The 25,354-nt window shown below is 56.0% G+C and overlaps 2 protein-coding genes across 2 annotated transcripts in view; both read left to right on the top strand.

Moving 5' to 3' along the window:
• PARN (poly(A)-specific ribonuclease) overlaps positions 1-25,354 on the top strand; it is a 251,745-nt gene that overhangs the window by 31,757 nt on the left and 194,634 nt on the right. The window lies entirely within an intron of this gene.
• On the top strand, positions 1,760-18,414 carry LOC139829168 (uncharacterized). The gene is made up of 14 exons (XM_071815300.1): positions 1,760-1,791; positions 2,296-2,576; positions 3,692-3,751; positions 4,185-4,289; positions 4,634-4,766; positions 8,603-8,883; positions 9,999-10,058; positions 10,492-10,596; positions 10,941-11,073; positions 14,910-15,190; positions 16,306-16,365; positions 16,799-16,903; positions 17,248-17,380; positions 18,036-18,414. The coding sequence occupies exons 1-14, from the start codon at positions 1,760-1,762 to the stop codon at positions 18,412-18,414; spliced, it is 2,148 nt and encodes a 715-aa protein (XP_071671401.1).

The raw sequence follows: 25,354 nt of genomic DNA, 5'->3' as shown, positions 1-25,354 counted from the left end.
CGAGAAGCTGAAGCGATCCTTCTTGTCCTCTGGTGCTAAAACAGCGGAGCCAGAGGCACCAACCGCTGAAAAAAGCCTCCCTTGGGCATTTGAGGCACGGTGTGAGATGATCGGCAGCACAGAGCACAGTAACGTGTGGCATTGTCTCCTCTCTCGCGGGGGCGGACGCTGGGGAAAAGGCTGAGGCTGCCGGTCAGGAGGGTCTGCGCGAGCACTACATCCCTGTGACTGCAGCAGTCCTGGCTGTGCCGCTGTTTGGTGTAGTGGCGGCTTGCATCGTCATTGCTCGGCTGAGGAAGAGAGCCCCGTGAGTTTCTTTTCCCCAGAGCTGTGCATTGCTGCATTGGCAATGAACTGTTTGCAGTCATAGCACGCTGGAGTGCCCAGGCAGCTGCTGGCTGGACTCTGCTGAGATTTCTGCTCTAAGATGTTTAACGGACCCCTTAATTCCTATAATGAGTAGACTTCTCCTGAATCTCATTCCTACAGAAGGACCCAGGCAGACGAATAAGCACCAGAACACATCGACACCACCTCTGCCTGGAAAAGCAAAGATCAAACTGAACATCAAGGGAAAGCGGAGTCAGGAGAAGAAACAGAAAAGGGAGAGATTGCCCAGGAAAAAGAGCTTTTCTGCAGCTGCTCCAGCCCATCCAGGTCGACGTTTGCCGCCAGGCTCACCCAGCTGTACAGGAAGATGAGCGCAGACACCTCAGCTCTGCCAGATCCCAGCTGCTCTCTCCCTCGTGGGGCCTCTTCACCGGACACCTGAATTTCTCTGGAGTCACCTGAGCCTCAGCCCTTCTGGTGTCCCTCTTACCACTACCTGGAGGGATACCGTACATCAGAAGATGAGACTTTGCAGAGTAAAGAACAAGTCTGTTTTGGCCCAAAGCAGTGAGTCCTTGGCTGTTTTGGCCGTTTCAGTCAGGGTATGAGGCAGAGAGGTGGGAGCAGGGCTGGGAGGTGCAGAAGGTTGCTCTTGATCTTGCTTGGGATGCTGCCCCGCCTCAGGATGGACTGCACAGAGAGGGAGGGAGGCGCTGGGAAGGGTGGCTGTCCGGCTCTGAGCGCGTCTGTCAAGGAGGGCTGCTGTGGTGCCAGAGGCTGCGGGGCTGGAGCAGTGCCCCCCAGCCCAGAGCTTGGATGAGAACTGAGCGGAAAGCTCGAGTGGGGCTGGGTGGGGGAGGGAGTGGAAGGAATGAGATACTAGTAACCAGGCTGGCATTCAAATTGGAACAGAGTATAATGGAATAATGATAACAATGTAAAAAGAACGAGGTTAAGCTTAGCAGACGGTCTTTGGCCGACAGGCCTGGACAGAGCCCCACATGGCCCGACAGGCCTTTGTGTGCTTTTCTTCCCAGCTCCAATTCCAACATACGTGCTGGGTGCTGAAGAACAAGAGAGCAGGTGCTATGTTCCAAACGTCCGTGGCTGCGAATTAGCGGAGACCTTGGCTCCCTCAGGTAATGGGGCAGGTGGTCTGTGATCGGGGCCGTGGACTTGCATGGCGGTGCTGTCATGAACGTTTTCTGACCTTGCCACTTCCAAGTCCCTCCTTTTCCTGGAAGTTTGAAGATGGCATTTATTTATTCTGCGCTTCAGCCAGGAGTTGGATGTAATGTAGAATATCTCACGTAACGGGCTCCATAATATATGAATAAGAACCTTGCTTTTTTGTTGTTGTTTTCTAACACGACCTGAATTTTGGTTAGCAATAGGAAGAGTCGTTGACAGAGCCTCGTTTTTGCGAGTAATGTGTTCCTGCAGCGTGCCCGTTCCCATACGGTGACGGTTTCCTGCCTGCAGGGTGATTTTCTGGTCTGTGAGGCCTCACTGGTGTAGCAGAGCAAGACGTGGTTTCTTTAAAGGTAACAATGCTGTGGCAAATCTGGTGGGAACAGCTAGTTTCCTCCTAGAATGCTGCCTGACAAAAATGGTAGCAAATAAGGGCACTTGAAATTGGCTTTTTTATTCAGTCTTCATCCGGAGCTGTTGGAAATGGATTTCTGGGAAGCAAGATCTGGGCGTCTGTGCACTTCCAAGGCAGCGCTGCCCCCCAGAATAGTTCCACGCTTCTCCACTTCTTTTCCTTCCACCCTCGTGTAGAACAGGGACATGCAATCCTGTTTAGATTTGGTAATTCGCTGGCAACGGGTGTAGGTTGGGGAACCTGGCAGAGGGTGTGGCCCAACGCGGTCATGAGGTCACAGCCCCACAGTGATGTGATGTGCTGTTATGTGCTGTTATGTGCTGTGACGTGCTGTGACGTGCTGTCCCACACTGCTGCAGGCATTGTCTTAGCAGCAGCGACAGCGGCAGCAGCAGCGGCAGCAGCGGCAGCAGCGGCAGCAGCGGAAGCATCGGCAGTGGCGGCAGCAGCGACAGCGGCAGCAGCAGCGGCAGCAGTAGCTCCAGCAGTGGCGGTAGCGGTGACAGCAGTGGCAGAAGCCGCAGCAGTAGTAGCAGCATCATGCTGGGATCGTGGGGGGCCAAGGTCCTCCTCCTCCTGCTTCTGGTGTCCCTTCAAGCACGGGACGCCCAGGCGGCTCTGAGACGAGCACAAAGAGCAGGTGGGCAGTAAGGGCCAGCATTCAGCCCCAAGCAGCTCAGCAGGGCAGCAGTGGGGCCAGGGCTGGGGCCGGTTGAGCAGCCGGCCTGAGCCGGGCACGGCAAAGCGAGCAGCACCACAGTACGGGCATTGGGGCAGGCACCACGTGGGGCCGTGTAGAGGGACTGCGGTTGCTTCAGGGGCATTTTCTGGGCAAGCAGGGGGCTGGAAGTGCCGGTGCAGGGTGAGAAATCTGGGTCCCCCTGAGGTTCCCCCTGCCGCCCAGCCCCGTGCCACAGTGCCCTGTCCCAGGGCAGCCTGTCCCCAGGATGGACGCTGGGCTGGGCTGGCGAGGGAGCGGTGCCACAGGAGCCGGGTGGCAGCCCCTGGCAGCGTTTGTCCCCGGGCTGGTTGCAGCCGTGCCCAGGGCTGTGGCTCTGCCGCTCCCCGGCTGCACCGTGGCTTTCAGCCCCCAGTCTGGAGGGGCGTGCTCAGAATATGTGCGCTCGGGAGAACAGGGATGTTTGTGCTCTCGTCCTGCAGCCCTGCTCCCCTCGCATGAGCCGCAAGTCCCCAGCCTGCAGGAACATGTAGGGGTAGCTTTTCCCAGGTGCACCTTTTCCCAGGGTCTTGTCCCCCAGAAGCAGGGACAGTGGCTTTTGCCTCCAGTTTAGTCCTTCCTGCGGGAGTGTACGAACCTCTCTGATCTGTGCTTGATTCCAGGCTATGGCGCTGGCGGCGCTTATCGAGCTGCTCAGCTAGATCCTGATTATGAGCCTCGGGGGCATCCCAGAGGGAGGTTGTCAATGCCTGTCTGGTTGAGGGAGTAAACACTTCTGTTTTCAGAGGTTATTCATGTATAATTTTACCAAACATCCTCTTAAGGACTTGCAAGACCTTTTTGTGCCTTGGGGCTGTTGCACAGATAAGTAATGACTATTTCTTTACCGGAGGAGCTGCTAAGTCTCAGCAAAAAGGTCACCCGTGTCTCCTTTTAGCTGTAGGAACCTACACCTTTGTATGTCTCCTGTGTAATCACCCCACCCCCTTACAGTCAGCACAGGTGACTAAGAAGTAGATGACAACATGGCCTGGAAACTCCTTATGTGTGTTTGATTCCCTGTTTGGTTCTTGCAGTTCATGGTGGTGAAGACATTGAAGGGAATCATGTTCCTGAGCCTGCGGGGAATCCCAGGGGTAAGTGTTCAGTCTTCCTTGGTTCCTGGCCTTTTGCATTTGTTAATATTTGGTTTGTTATTTGTTAAGATTTTGTTGGAATAATTGCGCCTTGCAATAGCCAGCAGGCTCTTCTCTACGAGAAGAGTGAATGATCATTTTTTCCTCTGGTGCCCCGTGCTTCCAGTTCAGTGTGGGCTTCCTTGAGTGTGTGTGAGGGGTCTCCTGGCCAGAAGGCCCTGAGAGGCCCCATCTTTGTCCATCTGCTCCGTGAGGGGTGTTGCTCATGGCCTGGAGACAGCAGTTTGGAAGCTGCCAGGTCCCAGCACCCCCAAAAGCCCAAGCTTTTTTTCTAAGCTTTATTACTGTGTTTGGAGAGTACTGCCTCCTGAAGCTGCCGTGTTCCTGATGAGGAAGTTACTGCTCATGAAACTGTCCCGCTTTCTCTCTAAAGAGACTGACCATGAGACTGAGCAGAAGACCTTTCCAAGGGCAAGCAGTCACACAGCGCCAGTCTCAGATGAAGAAAGGGAGACAACGGCAGCAACTGGCATGCCAGGTAATTGCGGTCCCGTGGTCACCTGGTGTCACCAGTCACAACGACTGTGTGCCTGTGGGCTCTACCCCAGCTCTTGCACATCTTAGCAGCAGCCAAACCTGGGAGTGTTGGTGCAGAGAAGGGTTGTCCAAGAAGGCAGGAGCGGCTCTCTGAGGACAAGGGTCAGCTCTGCTGTGTGGAGGTTATTGCCAGCAGCGTGCCAGAGAGATGCTCTGAGATGTCTCTGGACGAGGGTAGAGCTTGCTCACCTAGCACCACGGCCCCTGGCCCGGAATTTAGGAACTTTGCCTCTTGGGGAACGAGGACATCCGAGGGCTACAGCCCTGCCCGTCTGAGGGCTACAGCCAGTGCGCTGTCCCCGGGCCAGCCTTCCCCCAGCGTGGGCATCGGGGCTGGGGGGGACGAGCAAGTGGCTCTGCAGGAGCCGGGCAACAGCCCACAGGCTGCATCCCACCTGTCGTCCTCGGGACCGTCCTGGCAGGGAGTGCTCGGGAGATGCCCACTGGGGAAAACGGGAGCGTTTCTGCTCCATCCCTGCAGTGCTCTGCTTGGCTGCACCGCGGGTCCCCAGCACACAAACCCGGCGTGCAGCCCAGAGGAACAGACGGGGTAGCGCTGGTGCAGCTGCTCGCTGGCACACGGGCTCTTCTCCACGAGAAGTTGGAGAGATCCTTCTTGTCCTCTGGTGCTAAGACAGCAGAGCCAGAGGCACCAGCCGCTGAAAAAAGCCTCTCTTGGGCATGTGAGGCACGGTGTGAGATGATCGGCAGCGCAGAGCACAGTGACGTGTGGCATTGTCTCCTCTCCCACAGGGGCGGACGCTGGGGAAAAGGCTGAGGCTGCCGGTCAGGAGGGTCTGCGCGAGCACTACATCCCTGTGATCACAGCAGTCCTGGCTGTGCCGCTGTTTGGTGTAGTGGCGGTTTGCATCGTCATTTCACGGCTGAGGAAGAGAGCCCTGTGAGTTTCTTTCCTGTAGAGCTGTGCATTGCTGCAGCTGGCAATGAACTGTTTGCAGTCAGAGCGTGCTGGAGAGCCCAGGCAGCTGCTGGCCAGACTCTGCTGAGATTTCTGCTCTAAGACCTCTTAATTCCTATAATGAGTAGACTTCTCCTGAATCTCATTCTTACAGGAGGACCCAGGGAGACGGAGCAGCAGCAGATTACATTGACATTGCCACTGCCTGGAAAAGCAAAGATCAAACTGAAGATCAAGGCAAAGCAGAGTCAGGAGAAGAAACGCAAAAGGGAGAGATTGCCCAGGAAACAGAGCTTTTCTGCAACAGCTCCAGCCCATCCTCGTGGATCTTTGCGGTCGAGCTTGCCCAGCTGTACAGGAACATGAGGGCAGACGCCTCAGCTCTGCCTGTTCCCAGCTGTTCTCTCCCTCGTGGTGCCTCCCCACCGGAGCCCTGGATTTCCCTGGACTCACTGGAGCCTCAGCCCTTCTGGTGTCCGTGTTACCAGTACCAGAAGGGATACTGTTCATCAGATGATGACTTTGTAGAATAAATATCAAGTATTTTTGTACAAACAGTGAGTCCTTGGCTGGGAGCAGGGCTGGGTCTGTGAGAGAAGCTGTCAGACACCTGCTCTCCGGGAGGGACCCCTTTGTCCCAACATCAGCCTGGTTTCCCAGCTGGGGCTGTCAATAAGGCTTTCATGCACCAGGATGGGGACGTGCTGGCCAAACATGAGTGTTGGTGCAGAGAACGGTTGTCCAAGAAGCCAGGAGCAGCCCTCTGAGGACAAGGACAAGTGTTAGCTCTGGTCTGTGAAGGTTATTGCCAGCAGCGTGCCGGAGAGACGCTCTGAGATGTCTCTGGACACGGGTAGAGCTTGCTCACCTAGCACCACGGCCCGTGGCCCGGAATTTAGGAACTTTGCCTCTACTCCATCCCTGCAGTGCTCTCCTTGGCTGCACCGCAGGTCCCCAGCACACAAACTCGGTCTGCAACCCAGAGGAACAGATGAGGTAGCGCTGGTACAGCTGCTCGCTGGCACGTGTGCTCTTCTCCACGAGAAGCTGAAGCGATCCTTCTTGTCCTCTGGTGCTAAGACAGCAGAGCCAGAGGCACCAGCCGCTGAAAAAAGCCTCTCTTGGGCATGTGAGGCACGGTGTGAGATGATCGGCAGCGCAGAGCACAGTAACGTGTGGCATTGTCTCCTCTCTCGCGGGGGCGGACGCTGGGGAAAAGGCTGAGGCTGCCGGTCAGGAGGGTCTGCGCGAGCACTACATCCCTGTGACTGCAGCAGTCCTGGCTGTGCCGCTGTTTGGTGTAGTGGCGGCTTGCATCGTCATTGCTCGGCTGAGGAAGAGAGCCCCGTGAGTTTCTTTTCCCCAGAGCTGTGCATTGCTGCATTGGCAATGAACTGTTTGCAGTCATAGCACGCTGGAGTGCCCAGGCAGCTGCTGGCTGGACTCTGCTGAGATTTCTGCTCTAAGATGTTTAACGGACCCCTTAATTCCTATAATGAGTAGACTTCTCCTGAATCTCATTCCTACAGAAGGACCCAGGCAGACGAATAAGCACCAGAACACATCGACACCACCTCTGCCTGGAAAAGCAAAGATCAAACTGAACATCAAGGGAAAGCGGAGTCAGGAGAAGAAACAGAAAAGGGAGAGATTGCCCAGGAAAAAGAGCTTTTCTGCAGCTGCTCCAGCCCATCCAGGTCGACGTTTGCCGCCAGGCTCACCCAGCTGTACAGGAAGATGAGCGCAGACACCTCAGCTCTGCCAGATCCCAGCTGCTCTCTCCCTCGTGGGGCCTCTTCACCGGACACCTGAATTTCTCTGGAGTCACCTGAGCCTCAGCCCTTCTGGTGTCCCTCTTACCACTACCTGGAGGGATACCGTACATCAGAAGATGAGACTTTGCAGAGTAAAGAACAAGTCTGTTTTGGCCCAAAGCAGTGAGTCCTTGGCTGTTTTGGCCGTTTCAGTCAGGGTATGAGGCAGAGAGGTGGGAGCAGGGCTGGGAGGTGCAGAAGGTTGCTCTTGATCTTGCTTGGGATGCTGCCCCGCCTCAGGATGGACTGCACAGAGAGGGAGGGAGGCGCTGGGAAGGGTGGCTGTCCGGCTCTGAGCGCGTCTGTCAAGGAGGGCTGCTGTGGTGCCAGAGGCTGCGGGGCTGGAGCAGTGCCCCCCAGCCCAGAGCTTGGATGAGAACTGAGCGGAAAGCTCGAGTGGGGCTGGGTGGGGGAGGGAGTGGAAGGAATGAGATACTAGTAACCAGGCTGGCATTCAAATTGGAACAGAGTATAATGGAATAATGATAACAATGTAAAAAGAACGAGGTTAAGCTTAGCAGACGGTCTTTGGCCGACAGGCCTGGACAGAGCCCCACATGGCCCGACAGGCCTTTGTGTGCTTTTCTTCCCAGCTCCAATTCCAACATACGTGCTGGGTGCTGAAGAACAAGAGAGCAGGTGCTATGTTCCAAACGTCCGTGGCTGCGAATTAGCGGAGACCTTGGCTCCCTCAGGTAATGGGGCAGGTGGTCTGTGATCGGGGCCGTGGACTTGCATGGCGGTGCTGTCATGAACGTTTTCTGACCTTGCCACTTCCAAGTCCCTCCTTTTCCTGGAAGTTTGAAGATGGCATTTATTTATTCTGCGCTTCAGCCAGGAGTTGGATGTAATGTAGAATATCTCACGTAACGGGCTCCATAATATATGAATAAGAACCTTGCTTTTTTGTTGTTGTTTTCTAACACGACCTGAATTTTGGTTAGCAATAGGAAGGGTCGTTGACAGAGCCTCGTTTTTGCGAGTAATGTGTTCCTGCAGCGTGCCCGTCCCCATACGGTGACGGTTTCCTGCCTGCAGGGTGATTTTCTGGTCTGTGAGGCCTCACTGGTGTAGCAGAGCAAGACGTGGTTTCTTTAAAGGTAACAATGCTGTGGCAAATCTGGTGGGAACAGCTAGTTTCCTCCTAGAATGCTGCCTGACAAAAATGGTAGCAAATAAGGGCACTTGAAATTGGCTTTTTTATTCAGTCTTCATCCGGAGCTGTTGGAAATGGATTTCTGGGAAGCAAGATCTGGGCGTCTGTGCACTTCCAAGGCAGCGCTGCCCCCCAGAATAGTTCCACGCTTCTCCACTTCTTTTCCTTCCACCCTCGTGTAGAACAGGGACATGCAATCCTGTTTAGATTTGGTAATTCGCTGGCAACGGGTGTAGGTTGGGGAACCTGGCAGAGGGTGTGGCCCAACGCGGTCATGAGGTCACAGCCCCACAGTGATGTGATGTGCTGTTATGTGCTGTTATGTGCTGTGACGTGCTGTGACGTGCTGTCCCACACTGCTGCAGGCATTGTCTTAGCAGCAGCGACAGCGGCAGCAGCAGCGGCAGCAGCGGCAGCAGCGGCAGCAGCGGAAGCATCGGCAGTGGCGGCAGCAGCGACAGCGGCAGCAGCAGCGGCAGCAGTAGCTCCAGCAGTGGCGGTAGCGGTGACAGCAGTGGCAGAAGCCGCAGCAGTAGTAGCAGCATCATGCTGGGATCGTGGGGGGCCAAGGTCCTCCTCCTCCTGCTTCTGGTGTCCCTTCAAGCACGGGACGCCCAGGCGGCTCTGAGACGAGCACAAAGAGCAGGTGGGCAGTAAGGGCCAGCATTCAGCCCCAAGCAGCTCAGCAGGGCAGCAGTGGGGCCAGGGCTGGGGCCGGTTGAGCAGCCGGCCTGAGCCGGGCACGGCAAAGCGAGCAGCACCACAGTACGGGCATTGGGGCAGGCACCACGTGGGGCCGTGTAGAGGGACTGCGGTTGCTTCAGGGGCATTTTCTGGGCAAGCAGGGGGCTGGAAGTGCCGGTGCAGGGTGAGAAATCTGGGTCCCCCTGAGGTTCCCCCTGCCGCCCAGCCCCGTGCCACAGTGCCCTGTCCCAGGGCAGCCTGTCCCCAGGATGGACGCTGGGCTGGGCTGGCGAGGGAGCGGTGCCACAGGAGCCGGGTGGCAGCCCCTGGCAGCGTTTGTCCCCGGGCTGGTTGCAGCCGTGCCCAGGGCTGTGGCTCTGCCGCTCCCCGGCTGCACCGTGGCTTTCAGCCCCCAGTCTGGAGGGGCGTGCTCAGAATATGTGCGCTCGGGAGAACAGGGATGTTTGTGCTCTCGTCCTGCAGCCCTGCTCCCCTCGCATGAGCCGCAAGTCCCCAGCCTGCAGGAACATGTAGGGGTAGCTTTTCCCAGGTGCACCTTTTCCCAGGGTCTTGTCCCCCAGAAGCAGGGACAGTGGCTTTTGCCTCCAGTTTAGTCCTTCCTGCGGGAGTGTACGAACCTCTCTGATCTGTGCTTGATTCCAGGCTATGGCGCTGGCGGCGCTTATCGAGCTGCTCAGCTAGATCCTGATTATGAGCCTCGGGGGCATCCCAGAGGGAGGTTGTCAATGCCTGTCTGGTTGAGGGAGTAAACACTTCTGTTTTCAGAGGTTATTCATGTATAATTTTACCAAACATCCTCTTAAGGACTTGCAAGACCTTTTTGTGCCTTGGGGCTGTTGCACAGATAAGTAATGACTATTTCTTTACCGGAGGAGCTGCTAAGTCTCAGCAAAAAGGTCACCCGTGTCTCCTTTTAGCTGTAGGAACCTACACCTTTGTATGTCTCCTGTGTAATCACCCCACCCCCTTACAGTCAGCACAGGTGACTAAGAAGTAGATGACAACATGGCCTGGAAACTCCTTATGTGTGTTTGATTCCCTGTTTGGTTCTTGCAGTTCATGGTGGTGAAGACATTGAAGGGAATCATGTTCCTGAGCCTGCGGGGAATCCCAGGGGTAAGTGTTCAGTCTTCCTTGGTTCCTGGCCTTTTGCATTTGTTAATATTTGGTTTGTTATTTGTTAAGATTTTGTTGGAATAATTGCGCCTTGCAATAGCCAGCAGGCTCTTCTCTACGAGAAGAGTGAATGATCATTTTTTCCTCTGGTGCCCCGTGCTTCCAGTTCAGTGTGGGCTTCCTTGAGTGTGTGTGAGGGGTCTCCTGGCCAGAAGGCCCTGAGAGGCCCCATCTTTGTCCATCTGCTCCGTGAGGGGTGTTGCTCATGGCCTGGAGACAGCAGTTTGGAAGCTGCCAGGTCCCAGCACCCCCAAAAGCCCAAGCTTTTTTTCTAAGCTTTATTACTGTGTTTGGAGAGTACTGCCTCCTGAAGCTGCCGTGTTCCTGATGAGGAAGTTACTGCTCATGAAACTGTCCCGCTTTCTCTCTAAAGAGACTGACCATGAGACTGAGCAGAAGACCTTTCCAAGGGCAAGCAGTCACACAGCGCCAGTCTCAGATGAAGAAAGGGAGACAACGGCAGCAACTGGCATGCCAGGTAATTGCGGTCCCGTGGTCACCTGGTGTCACCAGTCACAACGACTGTGTGCCTGTGGGCTCTACCCCAGCTCTTGCACATCTTAGCAGCAGCCAAACCTGGGAGTGTTGGTGCAGAGAAGGGTTGTCCAAGAAGGCAGGAGCGGCTCTCTGAGGACAAGGGTCAGCTCTGCTGTGTGGAGGTTATTGCCAGCAGCGTGCCAGAGAGATGCTCTGAGATGTCTCTGGACGAGGGTAGAGCTTGCTCACCTAGCACCACGGCCCCTGGCCCGGAATTTAGGAACTTTGCCTCTTGGGGAACGAGGACATCCGAGGGCTACAGCCCTGCCCGTCTGAGGGCTACAGCCAGTGCGCTGTCCCCGGGCCAGCCTTCCCCCAGCGTGGGCATCGGGGCTGGGGGGGACGAGCAAGTGGCTCTGCAGGAGCCGGGCAACAGCCCACAGGCTGCATCCCACCTGTCGTCCTCGGGACCGTCCTGGCAGGGAGTGCTCGGGAGATGCCCACTGGGGAAAACGGGAGCATTTCTGCTCCATCCCTGCAGTGCTCTGCTTGGCTGCACCGCGGGTCCCCAGCACACAAACCCGGCGTGCAGCCCAGAGGAACAGACGGGGTAGCGCTGGTGCAGCTGCTCGCTGGCACACGGGCTCTTCTCCACGAGAAGTTGGAGAGATCCTTCTTGTCCTCTGGTGCTAAGACAGCAGAGCCAGAGGCACCAGCCGCTGAAAAAAGCCTCTCTTGGGCATGTGAGGCACGGTGTGAGATGATCGGCAGCGCAGAGCACAGTGACGTGTGGCATTGTCTCCTCTCCCACAGGGGCGGACGCTGGGGAAAAGGCTGAGGCTGCCGGTCAGGAGGGTCTGCGCGAGCACTACATCCCTGTGATCGCAGCAGTCCTGGCTGTGCCGCTGTTTGGTGTAGTGGCGGTTTGCATCGTCATTTCACGGCTGAGGAAGAGAGCCCTGTGAGTTTCTTTCCTGTAGAGCTGTGCATTGCTGCAGCTGGCAATGAACTGTTTGCAGTCAGAGCGTGCTGGAGAGCCCAGGCAGCTGCTGGCCAGACTCTGCTGAGATTTCTGCTCTAAGACCTCTTAATTCCTATAATGAGTAGACTTCTCCTGAATCTCATTCTTACAGGAGGACCCAGGGAGACGGAGCAGCAGCAGATTACATTGACATTGCCACTGCCTGGAAAAGCAAAGATCAAACTGAAGATCAAGGCAAAGCAGAGTCAGGAGAAGAAACGCAAAAGGGAGAGATTGCCCAGGAAACAGAGCTTTTCTGCAACAGCTCCAGCCCATCCTCGTGGATCTTTGCGGTCGAGCTTGCCCAGCTGTACAGGAACATGAGGGCAGACGCCTCAGCTCTGCCTGTTCCCAGCTGTTCTCTCCCTCGTGGTGCCTCCCCACCGGAGCCCTGGATTTCCCTGGACTCACTGGAGCCTCAGCCCTTCTGGTGTCCGTGTTACCAGTACCAGAAGGGATACTGTTCATCAGATGATGACTTTGTAGAATAAATATCAAGTATTTTTGTACAAACAGTGAGTCCTTGGCTGGGAGCAGGGCTGGGTCTGTGAGAGAAGCTGTCAGACACCTGCTCTCCGGGAGGGACCCCTTTGTCCCAACATCAGCCTGGTTTCCCAGCTGGGGCTGTCAATAAGGCTTTCATGCACCAGGATGGGGACGTGCTGGCCAAACATGAGTGTTGGTGCAGAGAACGGTTGTCCAAGAAGCCAGGAGCAGCCCTCTGAGGACAAGGACAAGTGTTAGCTCTGGTCTGTGAAGGTTATTGCCAGCAGCGTGCCGGAGAGACGCTCTGAGATGTCTCTGGACACGGGTAGAGCTTGCTCACCTAGCACCACGGCCCGTGGCCCGGAATTTAGGAACTTTGCCTCTACTCCATCCCTGCAGTGCTCTCCTTGGCTGCACCGCAGGTCCCCAGCACACAAACTCGGTCTGCAACCCAGAGGAACAGATGAGGTAGCGCTGGTACAGCTGCTCGCTGGCACGTGTGCTCTTCTCCACGAGAAGCTGAAGCGATCCTTCTTGTCCTCTGGTGCTAAAACAGCGGAGCCAGAGGCACCAACCGCTGAAAAAAGCCTCCCTTGGGCATTTGAGGCACGGTGTGAGATGATCGGCAGCACAGAGCACAGTAACGTGTGGCATTGTCTCCTCTCTCGCGGGGGCGGACGCTGGGGAAAAGGCTGAGGCTGCCGGTCAGGAGGGTCTGCGCGAGCACTACATCCCTGTGACTGCAGCAGTCCTGGCTGTGCCGCTGTTTGGTGTAGTGGCGGCTTGCATCGTCATTGCTCGGCTGAGGAAGAGAGCCCCGTGAGTTTCTTTTCCCCAGAGCTGTGCATTGCTGCATTGGCAATGAACTGTTTGCAGTCATAGCACGCTGGAGTGCCCAGGCAGCTGCTGGCTGGACTCTGCTGAGATTTCTGCTCTAAGATGTTTAACGGACCCCTTAATTCCTATAATGAGTAGACTTCTCCTGAATCTCATTCCTACAGAAGGACCCAGGCAGACGAATAAGCACCAGAACACATCGACACCACCTCTGCCTGGAAAAGCAAAGATCAAACTGAACATCAAGGGAAAGCGGAGTCAGGAGAAGAAACAGAAAAGGGAGAGATTGCCCAGGAAAAAGAGCTTTTCTGCAGCTGCTCCAGCCCATCCAGGTCGACGTTTGCCGCCAGGCTCACCCAGCTGTACAGGAAGATGAGCGCAGACACCTCAGCTCTGCCAGATCCCAGCTGCTCTCTCCCTCGTGGGGCCTCTTCACCGGACACCTGAATTTCTCTGGAGTCACCTGAGCCTCAGCCCTTCTGGTGTCCCTCTTACCACTACCTGGAGGGATACCGTACATCAGAAGATGAGACTTTGCAGAGTAAAGAACAAGTCTGTTTTGGCCCAAAGCAGTGAGTCCTTGGCTGTTTTGGCCGTTTCAGTCAGGGTATGAGGCAGAGAGGTGGGAGCAGGGCTGGGAGGTGCAGAAGGTTGCTCTTGATCTTGCTTGGGATGCTGCCCCGCCTCAGGATGGACTGCACAGAGAGGGAGGGAGGCGCTGGGAAGGGTGGCTGTCCGGCTCTGAGCGCGTCTGTCAAGGAGGGCTGCTGTGGTGCCAGAGGCTGCGGGGCTGGAGCAGTGCCCCCCAGCCCAGAGCTTGGATGAGAACTGAGCGGAAAGCTCGAGTGGGGCTGGGTGGGGGAGGGAGTGGAAGGAATGAGATACTAGTAACCAGGCTGGCATTCAAATTGGAACAGAGTATAATGGAATAATGATAACAATGTAAAAAGAACGAGGTTAAGCTTAGCAGACGGTCTTTGGCCGACAGGCCTGGACAGAGCCCCACATGGCCCGACAGGCCTTTGTGTGCTTTTCTTCCCAGCTCCAATTCCAACATACGTGCTGGGTGCTGAAGAACAAGAGAGCAGGTGCTATGTTCCAAACGTCCGTGGCTGCGAATTAGCGGAGACCTTGGCTCCCTCAGGTAATGGGGCAGGTGGTCTGTGATCGGGGCCGTGGACTTGCATGGCGGTGCTGTCATGAACGTTTTCTGACCTTGCCACTTCCAAGTCCCTCCTTTTCCTGGAAGTTTGAAGATGGCATTTATTTATTCTGCGCTTCAGCCAGGAGTTGGATGTAATGTAGAATATCTCACGTAACGGGCTCCATAATATATGAATAAGAACCTTGCTTTTTTGTTGTTGTTTTCTAACACGACCTGAATTTTGGTTAGCAATAGGAAGGGTCGTTGACAGAGCCTCGTTTTTGCGAGTAATGTGTTCCTGCAGCGTGCCCGTCCCCATACGGTGACGGTTTCCTGCCTGCAGGGTGATTTTCTGGTCTGTGAGGCCTCACTGGTGTAGCAGAGCAAGACGTGGTTTCTTTAAAGGTAACAATGCTGTGGCAAATCTGGTGGGAACAGCTAGTTTCCTCCTAGAATGCTGCCTGACAAAAATGGTAGCAAATAAGGGCACTTGAAATTGGCTTTTTTATTCAGTCTTCATCCGGAGCTGTTGGAAATGGATTTCTGGGAAGCAAGATCTGGGCGTCTGTGCACTTCCAAGGCAGCGCTGCCCCCCAGAATAGTTCCACGCTTCTCCACTTCTTTTCCTTCCACCCTCGTGTAGAACAGGGACATGCAATCCTGTTTAGATTTGGTAATTCGCTGGCAACGGGTGTAGGTTGGGGAACCTGGCAGAGGGTGTGGCCCAACGCGGTCATGAGGTCACAGCCCCACAGTGATGTGATGTGCTGTTATGTGCTGTTATGTGCTGTGACGTGCTGTGACGTGCTGTCCCACACTGCTGCAGGCATTGTCTTAGCAGCAGCGACAGCGGCAGCAGCAGCGGCAGCAGCGGCAGCAGCGGCAGCAGCGGAAGCATCGGCAGTGGCGGCAGCAGCGACAGCGGCAGCAGCAGCGGCAGCAGTAGCTCCAGCAGTGGCGGTAGCGGTGACAGCAGTGGCAGAAGCCGCAGCAGTAGTAGCAGCATCATGCTGGGATCGTGGGGGGCCAAGGTCCTCCTCCTCCTGCTTCTGGTGTCCCTTCAAGCACGGGACGCCCAGGCGGCTCTGAGACGAGCACAAAGAGCAGGTGGGCAGTAAGGGCCAGCATTCAGCCCCAAGCAGCTCAGCAGGGCAGCAGTGGGGCCAGGGCTGGGGCCGGTTGAGCAGCCGGCCTGAGCCGGGCACGGCAAAGCGAGCAGCACCACAGTACGGGCATTGGGGCAGGCACCACGTGGGGCCGTGTAGAGGGACTGCGGTTGCTTCAGGGGCATTTTCTGGGCAAGCAGGGGGCTGGAAGTGCCGGTGCAGGGTGAGAAATCTGGGTCCCCCTGAGGTTCCCCCTGCCGCCCAGCCCCGTGCCACAGTGCCCTGTCCCAGGGCAGCCTGTCCCCAGGATGGACGCTGGGCTGGGCTGGCGAGGGAGCGGTGCCACAGGAGCCGGGTGGCAGCCCCTGGCAGCGTTTGTCCCCGGGCTGGTTGCAGCCGTGCCCAGGGCTGTGGCTCTGCCGCTCCCCGGCTGCACCGTGGCTTTCAGCCCCCAGTCTGGAGGGGCGTGCTCAGAATATGTGCGCTCGGGAGAACAGGGATGTTTGTGCTCTCGTCCTGCAGCCCTGCTCCCCTCGCATGAGCCGCAAGTCCCCAGCCTGCAGGAACATGTAGGGGTAGCTTTTCCCAGGTGCACCTTTTCCCAGGGTCTTGTCCCCCAGAAGCAGGGACAGTGGCTTTTGCCTCCAGTTTAGTCCTTCCTGCGGGAGTGTACGAACCTCTCTGATCTGTGCTTGATTCCAGGCTATGGCGCTGGCGGCGCTTATCGAGCTGCTCAGCTAGATCCTGATTATGAGCCTCGGGGGCATCCCAGAGGGAGGTTGTCAATGCCTGTCTGGTTGAGGGAGTAAACACTTCTGTTTTCAGAGGTTATTCATGTATAATTTTACCAAACATCCTCTTAAGGACTTGCAAGACCTTTTTGTGCCTTGGGGCTGTTGCACAGATAAGTAATGACTATTTCTTTACCGGAGGAGCTGCTAAGTCTCAGCAAAAAGGTCACCCGTGTCTCCTTTTAGCTGTAGGAACCTACACCTTTGTATGTCTCCTGTGTAATCACCCCACCCCCTTACAGTCAGCACAGGTGACTAAGAAGTAGATGACAACATGGCCTGGAAACTCCTTATGTGTGTTTGATTCCCTGTTTGGTTCTTGCAGTTCATGGTGGTGAAGACATTGAAGGGAATCATGTTCCTGAGCCTGCGGGGAATCCCAGGGGTAAGTGTTCAGTCTTCCTTGGTTCCTGGCCTTTTGCATTTGTTAATATTTGGTTTGTTATTTGTTAAGATTTTGTTGGAATAATTGCGCCTTGCAATAGCCAGCAGGCTCTTCTCTACGAGAAGAGTGAATGATCATTTTTTCCTCTGGTGCCCCGTGCTTCCAGTTCAGTGTGGGCTTCCTTGAGTGTGTGTGAGGGGTCTCCTGGCCAGAAGGCCCTGAGAGGCCCCATCTTTGTCCATCTGCTCCGTGAGGGGTGTTGCTCATGGCCTGGAGACAGCAGTTTGGAAGCTGCCAGGTCCCAGCACCCCCAAAAGCCCAAGCTTTTTTTCTAAGCTTTATTACTGTGTTTGGAGAGTACTGCCTCCTGAAGCTGCCGTGTTCCTGATGAGGAAGTTACTGCTCATGAAACTGTCCCGCTTTCTCTCTAAAGAGACTGACCATGAGACTGAGCAGAAGACCTTTCCAAGGGCAAGCAGTCACACAGCGCCAGTCTCAGATGAAGAAAGGGAGACAACGGCAGCAACTGGCATGCCAGGTAATTGCGGTCCCGTGGTCACCTGGTGTCACCAGTCACAACGACTGTGTGCCTGTGGGCTCTACCCCAGCTCTTGCACATCTTAGCAGCAGCCAAACCTGGGAGTGTTGGTGCAGAGAAGGGTTGTCCAAGAAGGCAGGAGCGGCTCTCTGAGGACAAGGGTCAGCTCTGCTGTGTGGAGGTTATTGCCAGCAGCGTGCCAGAGAGATGCTCTGAGATGTCTCTGGACGAGGGTAGAGCTTGCTCACCTAGCACCACGGCCCCTGGCCCGGAATTTAGGAACTTTGCCTCTTGGGGAACGAGGACATCCGAGGGCTACAGCCCTGCCCGTCTGAGGGCTACAGCCAGTGCGCTGTCCCCGGGCCAGCCTTCCCCCAGCGTGGGCATCGGGGCTGGGGGGGACGAGCAAGTGGCTCTGCAGGAGCCGGGCAACAGCCCACAGGCTGCATCCCACCTGTCGTCCTCGGGACCGTCCTGGCAGGGAGTGCTCGGGAGATGCCCACTGGGGAAAACGGGAGCGTTTCTGCTCCATCCCTGCAGTGCTCTGCTTGGCTGCACCGCGGGTCCCCAGCACACAAACCCGGCGTGCAGCCCAGAGGAACAGACGGGGTAGCGCTGGTGCAGCTGCTCGCTGGCACACGGGCTCTTCTCCACGAGAAGTTGGAGAGATCCTTCTTGTCCTCTGGTGCTAAGACAGCAGAGCCAGAGGCACCAGCCGCTGAAAAAAGCCTCTCTTGGGCATGTGAGGCACGGTGTGAGATGATCGGCAGCGCAGAGCACAGTGACGTGTGGCTTTGTCTCCTCTCCCACAGGGGCGGACGCTGGGGAAAAGGCTGAGGCTGCCGGTCAGGAGGGTCTGCGCGAGCACTACATCCCTGTGATCGCAGCAGTCCTGGCTGTGCCGCTGTTTGGTGTAGTGGCGGTTTGCATCGTCATTTCACGGCTGAGGAAGAGAGCCCTGTGAGTTTCTTTCCTGTAGAGCTGTGCATTGCTGCAGCTGGCAATGAACTGTTTGCAGTCAGAGCGTGCTGGAGAGCCCAGGCAGCTGCTGGCCAGACTCTGCTGAGATTTCTGCTCTAAGACCTCTTAATTCCTATAATGAGTAGACTTCTCCTGAATCTCATTCTTACAGGAGGACCCAGGGAGACGGAGCAGCAGCAGATTACATTGACATTGCCACTGCCTGGAAAAGCAAAGATCAAACTGAAGATCAAGGCAAAGCAGAGTCAGGAGAAGAAACACAAAAGGGAGAGATTGCCCAGGAAAGAGGGCTTTTCTGCAACAGCTCCAGCCCATCCCCATGGATCTTTGCGGCTGAGCTCGCCCAGCTGTACAGGAACATGAGGGCAGACGCCTCAGCTCTGCCCGTTCCCAGCTGCTCTGTCCCTCGTGGTGCCTCCCCACCGGAGGCCTGGATTTCCCCGGACTCAGTGCCGCCTCAGCCCTTCTGGTGTCCGTGTTACCAGTACCAGAAGGGATACTGTTCATCAGGTGATGAGTTTGTAGAATAAAGAACAAGTCTGTTTTAGCCCAAAACAGTGTGTCCATGGCTGTTTAGGCTGTTTAAGTCGGGGTATCAGGCGCAGAGCTGGGAGCAGGGCTGGGTCTGTGAGAGAAGCTCAGACCTGCACTCAGGAAGGGACCCCTTTGTCCCAGCATCAGCCTGGTTTCCCAGCTGGGGCTGTCAACAAGGCTTTCATGCACTAGGATGGGAGTGCTGGACAGACGGGAGGTGCGGAAGGTTGCCCTTGATCTTGCTTGGGATGCTGCCCTGGATCAGGATGGACTGTACAGTAAGATGAGCGCAGACGCCTCAGCTCTGCCCGTTCCCAGCTGCTCTCTCCCTTGTGGTGCCTCTTCACCGGACACCTGGATTTCCCTGGACTCACTGGAGCCTCAGCCCTTCTGGTGTCCGTGTTACCAGCACCAGGAGGGATACTGTTCATCAGATGATGACTTTGTAGAATAAAGAAGAAGTCTGTTTTGGCCCAAAGCAGTGAGTCCTTGGCTGGGAGCAGGGCTGGGTCTGTGAGAGAAGCTGTCAGATACCTGCTCTCCGGGAGGGACCCCATTGTCCCAGCATCGGCCTGGTTTCCCAGCCAGGGCTGTCAACAAGGCTTTCATGCACCAGGATGGGGACGTGCTGGCCAGACGGGAGGTGCAGAGGGTTGTTGTTGAGCTTGCTTGGGATGCCCCCGCCTGAATACAGCAGAGCCTGTTAAGGCCAGCATGGAGTCTGACTTGCTATGTTTCTCAGAGCACGGCAGATGACACGAAGCACAGACCACAAAGCCAGTCTTATCACAGCTCTGCTCTGCAGCTGCGACTGAAGGATGCGAGAAGCAGGCAGGAGAGGTTTTGTCCATTGTTCCAGGCTGCCTGGCTGGGCACTACAGCACCGCGTCCCAGCTCTCCTCCTCCTGTGCGGAGCAGCCTGTGCCACCCAGGCTGGCTGAGCTGGGAGCCTGTGCTCCCATGGGCAGTGCTGTGGGTGCCTGCGGCTCTTCCCCCGCTGCCCGCTGGTGCACACGGGGTCAGCAGCCAAACCTGAAACTCTCCCTCCAGAGAAAGTGCTGTAGAACAGGCCAGGAGCGGCTCTGTGAGGATGACTGTTGGCAGCCTGACGGAGCGTGACGGAGCGCGACAGAGCCTGACAGGCCTCAACCTGCCCAATAGGGCTTGACAGAGCCCGACAAGGCCAGAGTGAGCTTTAAAGAGCCTGACAAGGGCCAACAGAACAGACAAGCCCTGACAGAGCCTGACAGGCCATGACTGAATGCAACCTTCAGTAAGTTTGTGGACACCAAGCTGGGTGAAAGTTATTGATCTTCTGAAGGGTGGGAAGACCACACGGGGGATCTGGACCGGCTGGGTCGATGGGCTGAGACAATTGTCTGAGGTTCAAAAAGGGCAAGGGCCGGGTCCTGCACTTGGGTCACAACAACCCCATGAACGCTGCAGGCTGGGGAAGAGCAGCTGGAAAGTGCCTGGAGGAAAAGGTGACTGCGGCTGAACATGAGCCAGCGTGTGCCCAGGTGATCAAAAAGGCCACCATTATACTGGCTTGTATCAGGATTAGTGTGGCCAGCAGGCCCAGGGCAGTGACCGTCCCTGTGCTGGGCACTGGGGAGGCCAAACCTCGAATCCTGGGAGCAGTTCTGGGCCCCTCACACCAAGAAAGGCCATGAGGTGCTGGAGCGAGTGGAGAGAAGGGAATGGAGCTGGTGAGGGGCTGGAGCACAAGTGTGATGGGAGCGGCTGAGGGACCTGGTGGAGGAGGCTGAACATGGCTGCACAAACCCTGGGGTCAGGGCCAGGACTCGTCCCGGAGCACGTGGGTGAGTCTGGGGTCCAGCCAGGGTCACCCAGCACAACCCCCTGTCCCCGACCCCTCCAGCTCTTCCCGCTCCGTCCTGTGCCGGCTCCTCACCAGGATTTTCCTTCCTCCGCTCCCGGCCCACATCCCCCTGTTCTCGTCCCTCTGTCCCTCTCCCGCCACCCCTCACCCTGCCCCGCCGCTCCCTCCCGCTCTGTCCCGCTCCCCTCCTGCTCGTCCCGGCTCCCCGGGGCTCTGGGAGCGGGGCAGCCCCGGGCAGGGCCATGAGGGGCCGGGCCGGGCCGGTGTCCCCGCAGGGTCAGACAGCAGAGGGGCGCCCCGGGCCGTGCTGGCAGCTCCAGGCCCGGGCACGGGGCTGCCGGCGCCATTTTCTGCTGGACACGCAGTTTCTGCTGCAGCCGCTGCCGGGTGAGGTGGGGCCGGGCCCAGCCCTGGGGGTCACAGGCACCGGCACCCGATCCCAGAGCTCCGGAGCCGCCCCAGCCCACCCCCTGCAGCTGTCCCGGCCCAGCACGTCCCTGCCCGGTGCCACAGCCACAGCGCGGCCTGTCCCGGCAGCAGAGCCGGGCTGGGGCTGCTCCGGCCGCCGTTCCCGCAGGTGCCGGACACCCGTGTGTTCTCTCAGGTGCGGGACGGGCAAGCGACTGGGGCTGCAGAAAAGGGAGGGAGGGGAGGGGAGGGGAGGGGAAAGGGAAAGGGAAAGGGAAAGGGAAAGGGAAAGGGAAAGGGAAAGGGAAAGGGAAAGGGAAAGGACAGACCAGCAGATGGAGCAGTGCCCCAACAGTAACATCTGCCTGGCAGTGCAGAGAGTCAGAGCTCCAGTGAGTCCCGGGCCCTGGGGCCGCGTCGCCCCTCTTGTGCTTCTCACTCCTTACCCGCCCCTTCCCCCCGGCCTTTCCCTCTGTGTATGTTTTCTCTTCCCTGTACCGCTATTCCTCTCCATGATTGTGCTCCGCTGGCTGTCCCTCCTTTCTCTTTTCTGCAAGTCCCTGTCTCTCTTTGTCATCCTACCTTTCGTCATTGCCCCTGTTTCCTGCTCCCTGTGCCTCTTTTTTTCCGTCTCTCTCTGTCCTTCAGCCCATCGCAGTTTTTTCCTTCTCTGTCTCTGTGTCCTGATGTACAGCCCTCTCTGTTTACCACAGTCTGTCTGGCCTCTTCCCTGTTCTTTGTCACTCTCTGCTTGTTCGTCTTCCTTCCTTCCTCCCTTCCTCCCTTCCTCCCTTCCTCCCTTCCTTCCTTCCTTCCTTCCTTCCTTCCTTCCTTCCTTCCTTCCTTCCTTCCTTCCTTCCTTCCTTCCTTCCTTCCTCCCTCCCTCCCTCCCTCCCTCCCTCCCTCCCCCCCTTCCTCCCTCCCGTCCGTCCTTCCGTCCTTCTCTCCTCTTCACTCTCACTGTGTTTTTACGTTCTGCACCCACCATCCCTGTTCTTCTTCCTTTTCATCTCCTCTCTCTCTGTCCCTCAAAGCTGCTCCCTGACTGGTTTGCCCACCTCTTCCTTCTGACACCTCTCTCTCTGTCTCCGCCCCTCTGTTCTGTTCACTTTCCTGGTTTTCTTTCTCATTGTCGTTATTCTTCTCTGTCACTCTGTCCTGTTCCCTGCCCCATCATTTCTTGCTGTATCCTTCTATCCTGCACCCTGCCCCTCTCCCCACCTCTCTTATTTTTACTCCTCCTCTGCCTCGCTGCTCACCCCAGGCTTTTTTCCCATCTTGTTCCTGCGCTCAACCCTTATTTTTCTTTCTCTCTCCTGCTCCCTCTCACTCTTTCTGCATCTCCTCCTCTTTCCCTGCTGCTTCTTTCTCCATGTCCAGATCCTTGCTTGCCTCTTGCTTTCGGTCCTTTTTTTCTTTCTGTCTTTCTGTCCTGTTATAGGTCCTATCCTTTCTCGCTATATCCCCCTGCCCAGCTGCTGCCCCTTCTTTCCTCTCTCTCTTGCTCTGTTTTTCCTTTCTCCATCTCTCCCACTGCCACCACAGTTGTGTTTTATCCTTCAGTTCTGTCCTGCCCACTGTTCCTTGGCTCTTTCTCTGTCACTCTGTCCTGCTCCCTGTGTGTAGTGCCAGGGCTCCTCTGGGGGGATGGGGTCATCACCAGCCCGGCCAGGAGGTGAAGCCAGAGACAAAAGAGACAAAGGAATCCTATAAGAAGGTACCAGCCAATGAGCAATCGCCGACACGCACGTGCAGAACGCGCGGACTGTGCGTGCCGCCAATCACGTTACTGTGTGGCACGTGCCGTAACCAATCATATTGTTGCAAGGCGCGTGGACAGCGCAGCTTTAGTATAAAGCTAGCTCGGTCCGACAATAGGGCTGAGCTCTGTGAACATCATATTGGTGTGTCAGGTTCCACCTCTCGCATGCCAGCAACATTTTGGTGAACCCGGTGTGATACTTCGTATCGAAGACGACCGCAGGAAGTGAAGAAGCGAGAGGGCTGCCAGTGCCGGCAAAGGTGAGCTGGGTGCTCAAAGAAAAGCAGAAAGTAGGCCTACGGCAAATCAGGCAGCATGGGAAAGGTGGCATCCGCGGAAGGAAAAGTGATAGTTAAAAATATTCCGCAGCTGGCTGCACGAACAGAAAGAAACTTGGAGCGAGATGCCGTCGAGCATCTCCTATAATTTGCACAATGGAAGGGGAGTGTTCGAGCTACGGACAAGCTTTTTCTCCCTATACATGGGAGGAGATAGGGACTGAGCTACCGGAGGCTGTCACAGTGTTAGTAACAGAATCAGTTGTACAAAATGTTCCCTTCAGGGACAGTTACAAAACTGATTCATCCTTTTGGGATGTTTAGGGATGTTCAAGCATATCGTGTTCTACCTAGTAAGGGATTCGAGTATACTCTTATCAACCTAGCTTTTATCTTAGCCCAAATATGCCTAGAATGAGAAGAAGTATATACAGTATCTCTGGAAACTGAACAAGTCAGCAGTTTTTCAACTATAGAGTAGTGCGCATGTGCAGTACCCAAAGGTGAAAAGGACAGAAGCGATGAAGACGACTTACTTCATCCTGAAGACCCCCTGAAAGACCACCAGAGGATGCTGTGCATGATCAAAGTAGTTCCAAGGTGTTGCAATCGATGCTGCAATAAATGTTGAGTAACTATCACATATCCTAATGATCCTAATGAATATATGAATGTGTGTGTGAATGGACTGTATAAATACTGTGCAACTTAAACTGGCCGCGGAAGCCAGCTTTGGGTGCGAACCCCTGGTTTCCCAGCGCTGAAATAAAGCACCGCATAGAACTACGCCCGTGGTTATGTGTCCTGATTGCTAACACCAGGAGGGAGCGCGAGGCTTGCAACCTCGCCGGACTGTGGCGGGAGGTCATGCAGCTGGCGGAGCATGGCTCAGGGGAGCCGGAAGTGTGTGCCATTCCCCCCGGCCCCCGCTGCGAGCTGCCCCCCTCTGGGAACTCCGAAAAGCCAATGCCGCTGGTTTGCCCCGTTTCAGACTTGGAGTTTTGGAGAGGCAGTGAGCCGCTTATACCCTCTGCGCCCTTTGAGCCATTACCTGCCTCTGACGACGAATGGCAGCAACCAGCAAGTTACAACAACCCAGGACAAGTTAATCCAGCTGATGTACCTTTACCAAAAGAGCCCGTTAATCACCACGATGGACAACAAAATCACCATGACTTCCGGGATGAGGGACACTTGCAGAGCCTGAAGGACTTGCTGAGACAGCAGGAGACACAGATGCAAGAAGTGTTATAGGCAATTAAGCGGTTAGATGGGGGCGCAAGTAAAACTTCACAGTTAATAACATACAAAAAGGCATCAGATGCAAGTAAGGACGCGTTGGAGGCAATTGGCAGGGAATGTGAAAAACGGGGAAAACAGGAACGGGAGGGGGTGGATTTGGACCTCACTCCTGAGGAGCTCCGAATAAAAAAGCAGCGAATACAAAAATGGGCAAAGCAGTGTGTAGAAGATGGGACGTGGTCAATAAGGGAAGAAGACGAATATTTGCGAGCACGATATGGAAAAGGGCTGGAGACTGGGTCAGCAGATCGGTTCGCGGATATGCGTCGACTCACTGATCCACAAGGAAACACAAGGTAATTGTATAGCAGTGACAGTGATGGCAATTCGGGTGCTGCTCCTGTGCAGCGGGGTAGAGATATTCCTCGAGATCACTCATAATGCAGGGCAACGCTGGCAAGGGGTACTCAGGGATGCAACCATTCAAGGGGTTATGTTACTTGGCAGTATTACAGCAATGCTGGTGTATGTAGATAATAGGGGTGTCACAGAGGCCCCCCGAGGTTCGTTTAAGGGACAGCAGGGTCCAAACCAACTTGTATGAAACCGGTGAGAAACAGGGTTTAGCACTCCAAAGTGACTTGAATACAGGTTCGGATATCGGTTGAGGAAAATTATGAAGGGGCAGCAACTAATCCAACAGGAGGTCCACAGAGTGCATGCACGTGGCTTCACCAGAACAATGCCGGAGCCGTCCCTGAGTCCGGGAAGAGTCCACACTGCATGAACACGGTGTGGGGTTATTTCAAAGGGATACACGTACTCGTAGTGAGTACGGAAAGTGTACACTCGCGATTCTGCGAGGGTAAATTTATAATACACTCGCAATCCTGCGAGGAGAAATACACGTGCAAATGTGCACGGAAAGTATAAATCCAGGTGCAAATGTGCACGGAAAGCAGATACACTGGCAATCCTGCGAGGGTTAATTTACTCCCACCCGTGGCGCAAGGCAAGCGGAGTCTCCGTCCCGGGGGGGCAGTGGCTCCTGGCGGCAGCGGCTCAGCTCGGAACTCCAAGAGATCCGCGCAAGGGGCGGAGTCTCGACGAGGATCCCGTTTTATAGCCTGATCAGATCTGACTGTGGGCATTCCAGAAGCTTCTCTGCACCCCCACACTGGGCGCAGGTGCCCAGCGGCTCCCTGGCCCCTCGGTGCTCCCTTCTTTTAACGGCCCTGGCCAGGGGCTCTGGGGCCAAACAAAAGCAGCTGTCAGCCTCAAACAGCAGAGAGAGAGGGGGATGTGTCTGCTCCTTCCCTATCAAAAGAGGGAGGGGGAGAGAGAGGAGTTTGCATTCTGCCACAAGGGGACAACGGCAGTGGTCTCCTTTAGACTGGAAAACA

This window comes from Patagioenas fasciata, chromosome 15 (assembly GCF_037038585.1).
Source record: "Patagioenas fasciata isolate bPatFas1 chromosome 15, bPatFas1.hap1, whole genome shotgun sequence".
Lineage (NCBI taxonomy): Eukaryota > Metazoa > Chordata > Aves > Columbiformes > Columbidae > Patagioenas > Patagioenas fasciata.
This window is presented reverse-complemented; position numbering and strand designations above follow the sequence as displayed.

Bases quoted from the DNA above. Each gene is read 5' to 3' on its own strand.
- LOC139829168 (XM_071815300.1), top strand. From the start codon at position 1,760: ATGTGTTCCTGCAGCGTGCCCGTTCCCATACG. The intron at 8,884-9,998 runs GTGGGCAGTAAG...TGGTTCTTGCAG, and splicing joins GAGACGAGCACAAAGAGCAG to TTCATGGTGGTGAAGACATT. The intron at 10,597-10,940 runs GTAATTGCGGTC...TGAGGGCTACAG, and splicing joins GGCAGCAACTGGCATGCCAG to CCAGTGCGCTGTCCCCGGGC.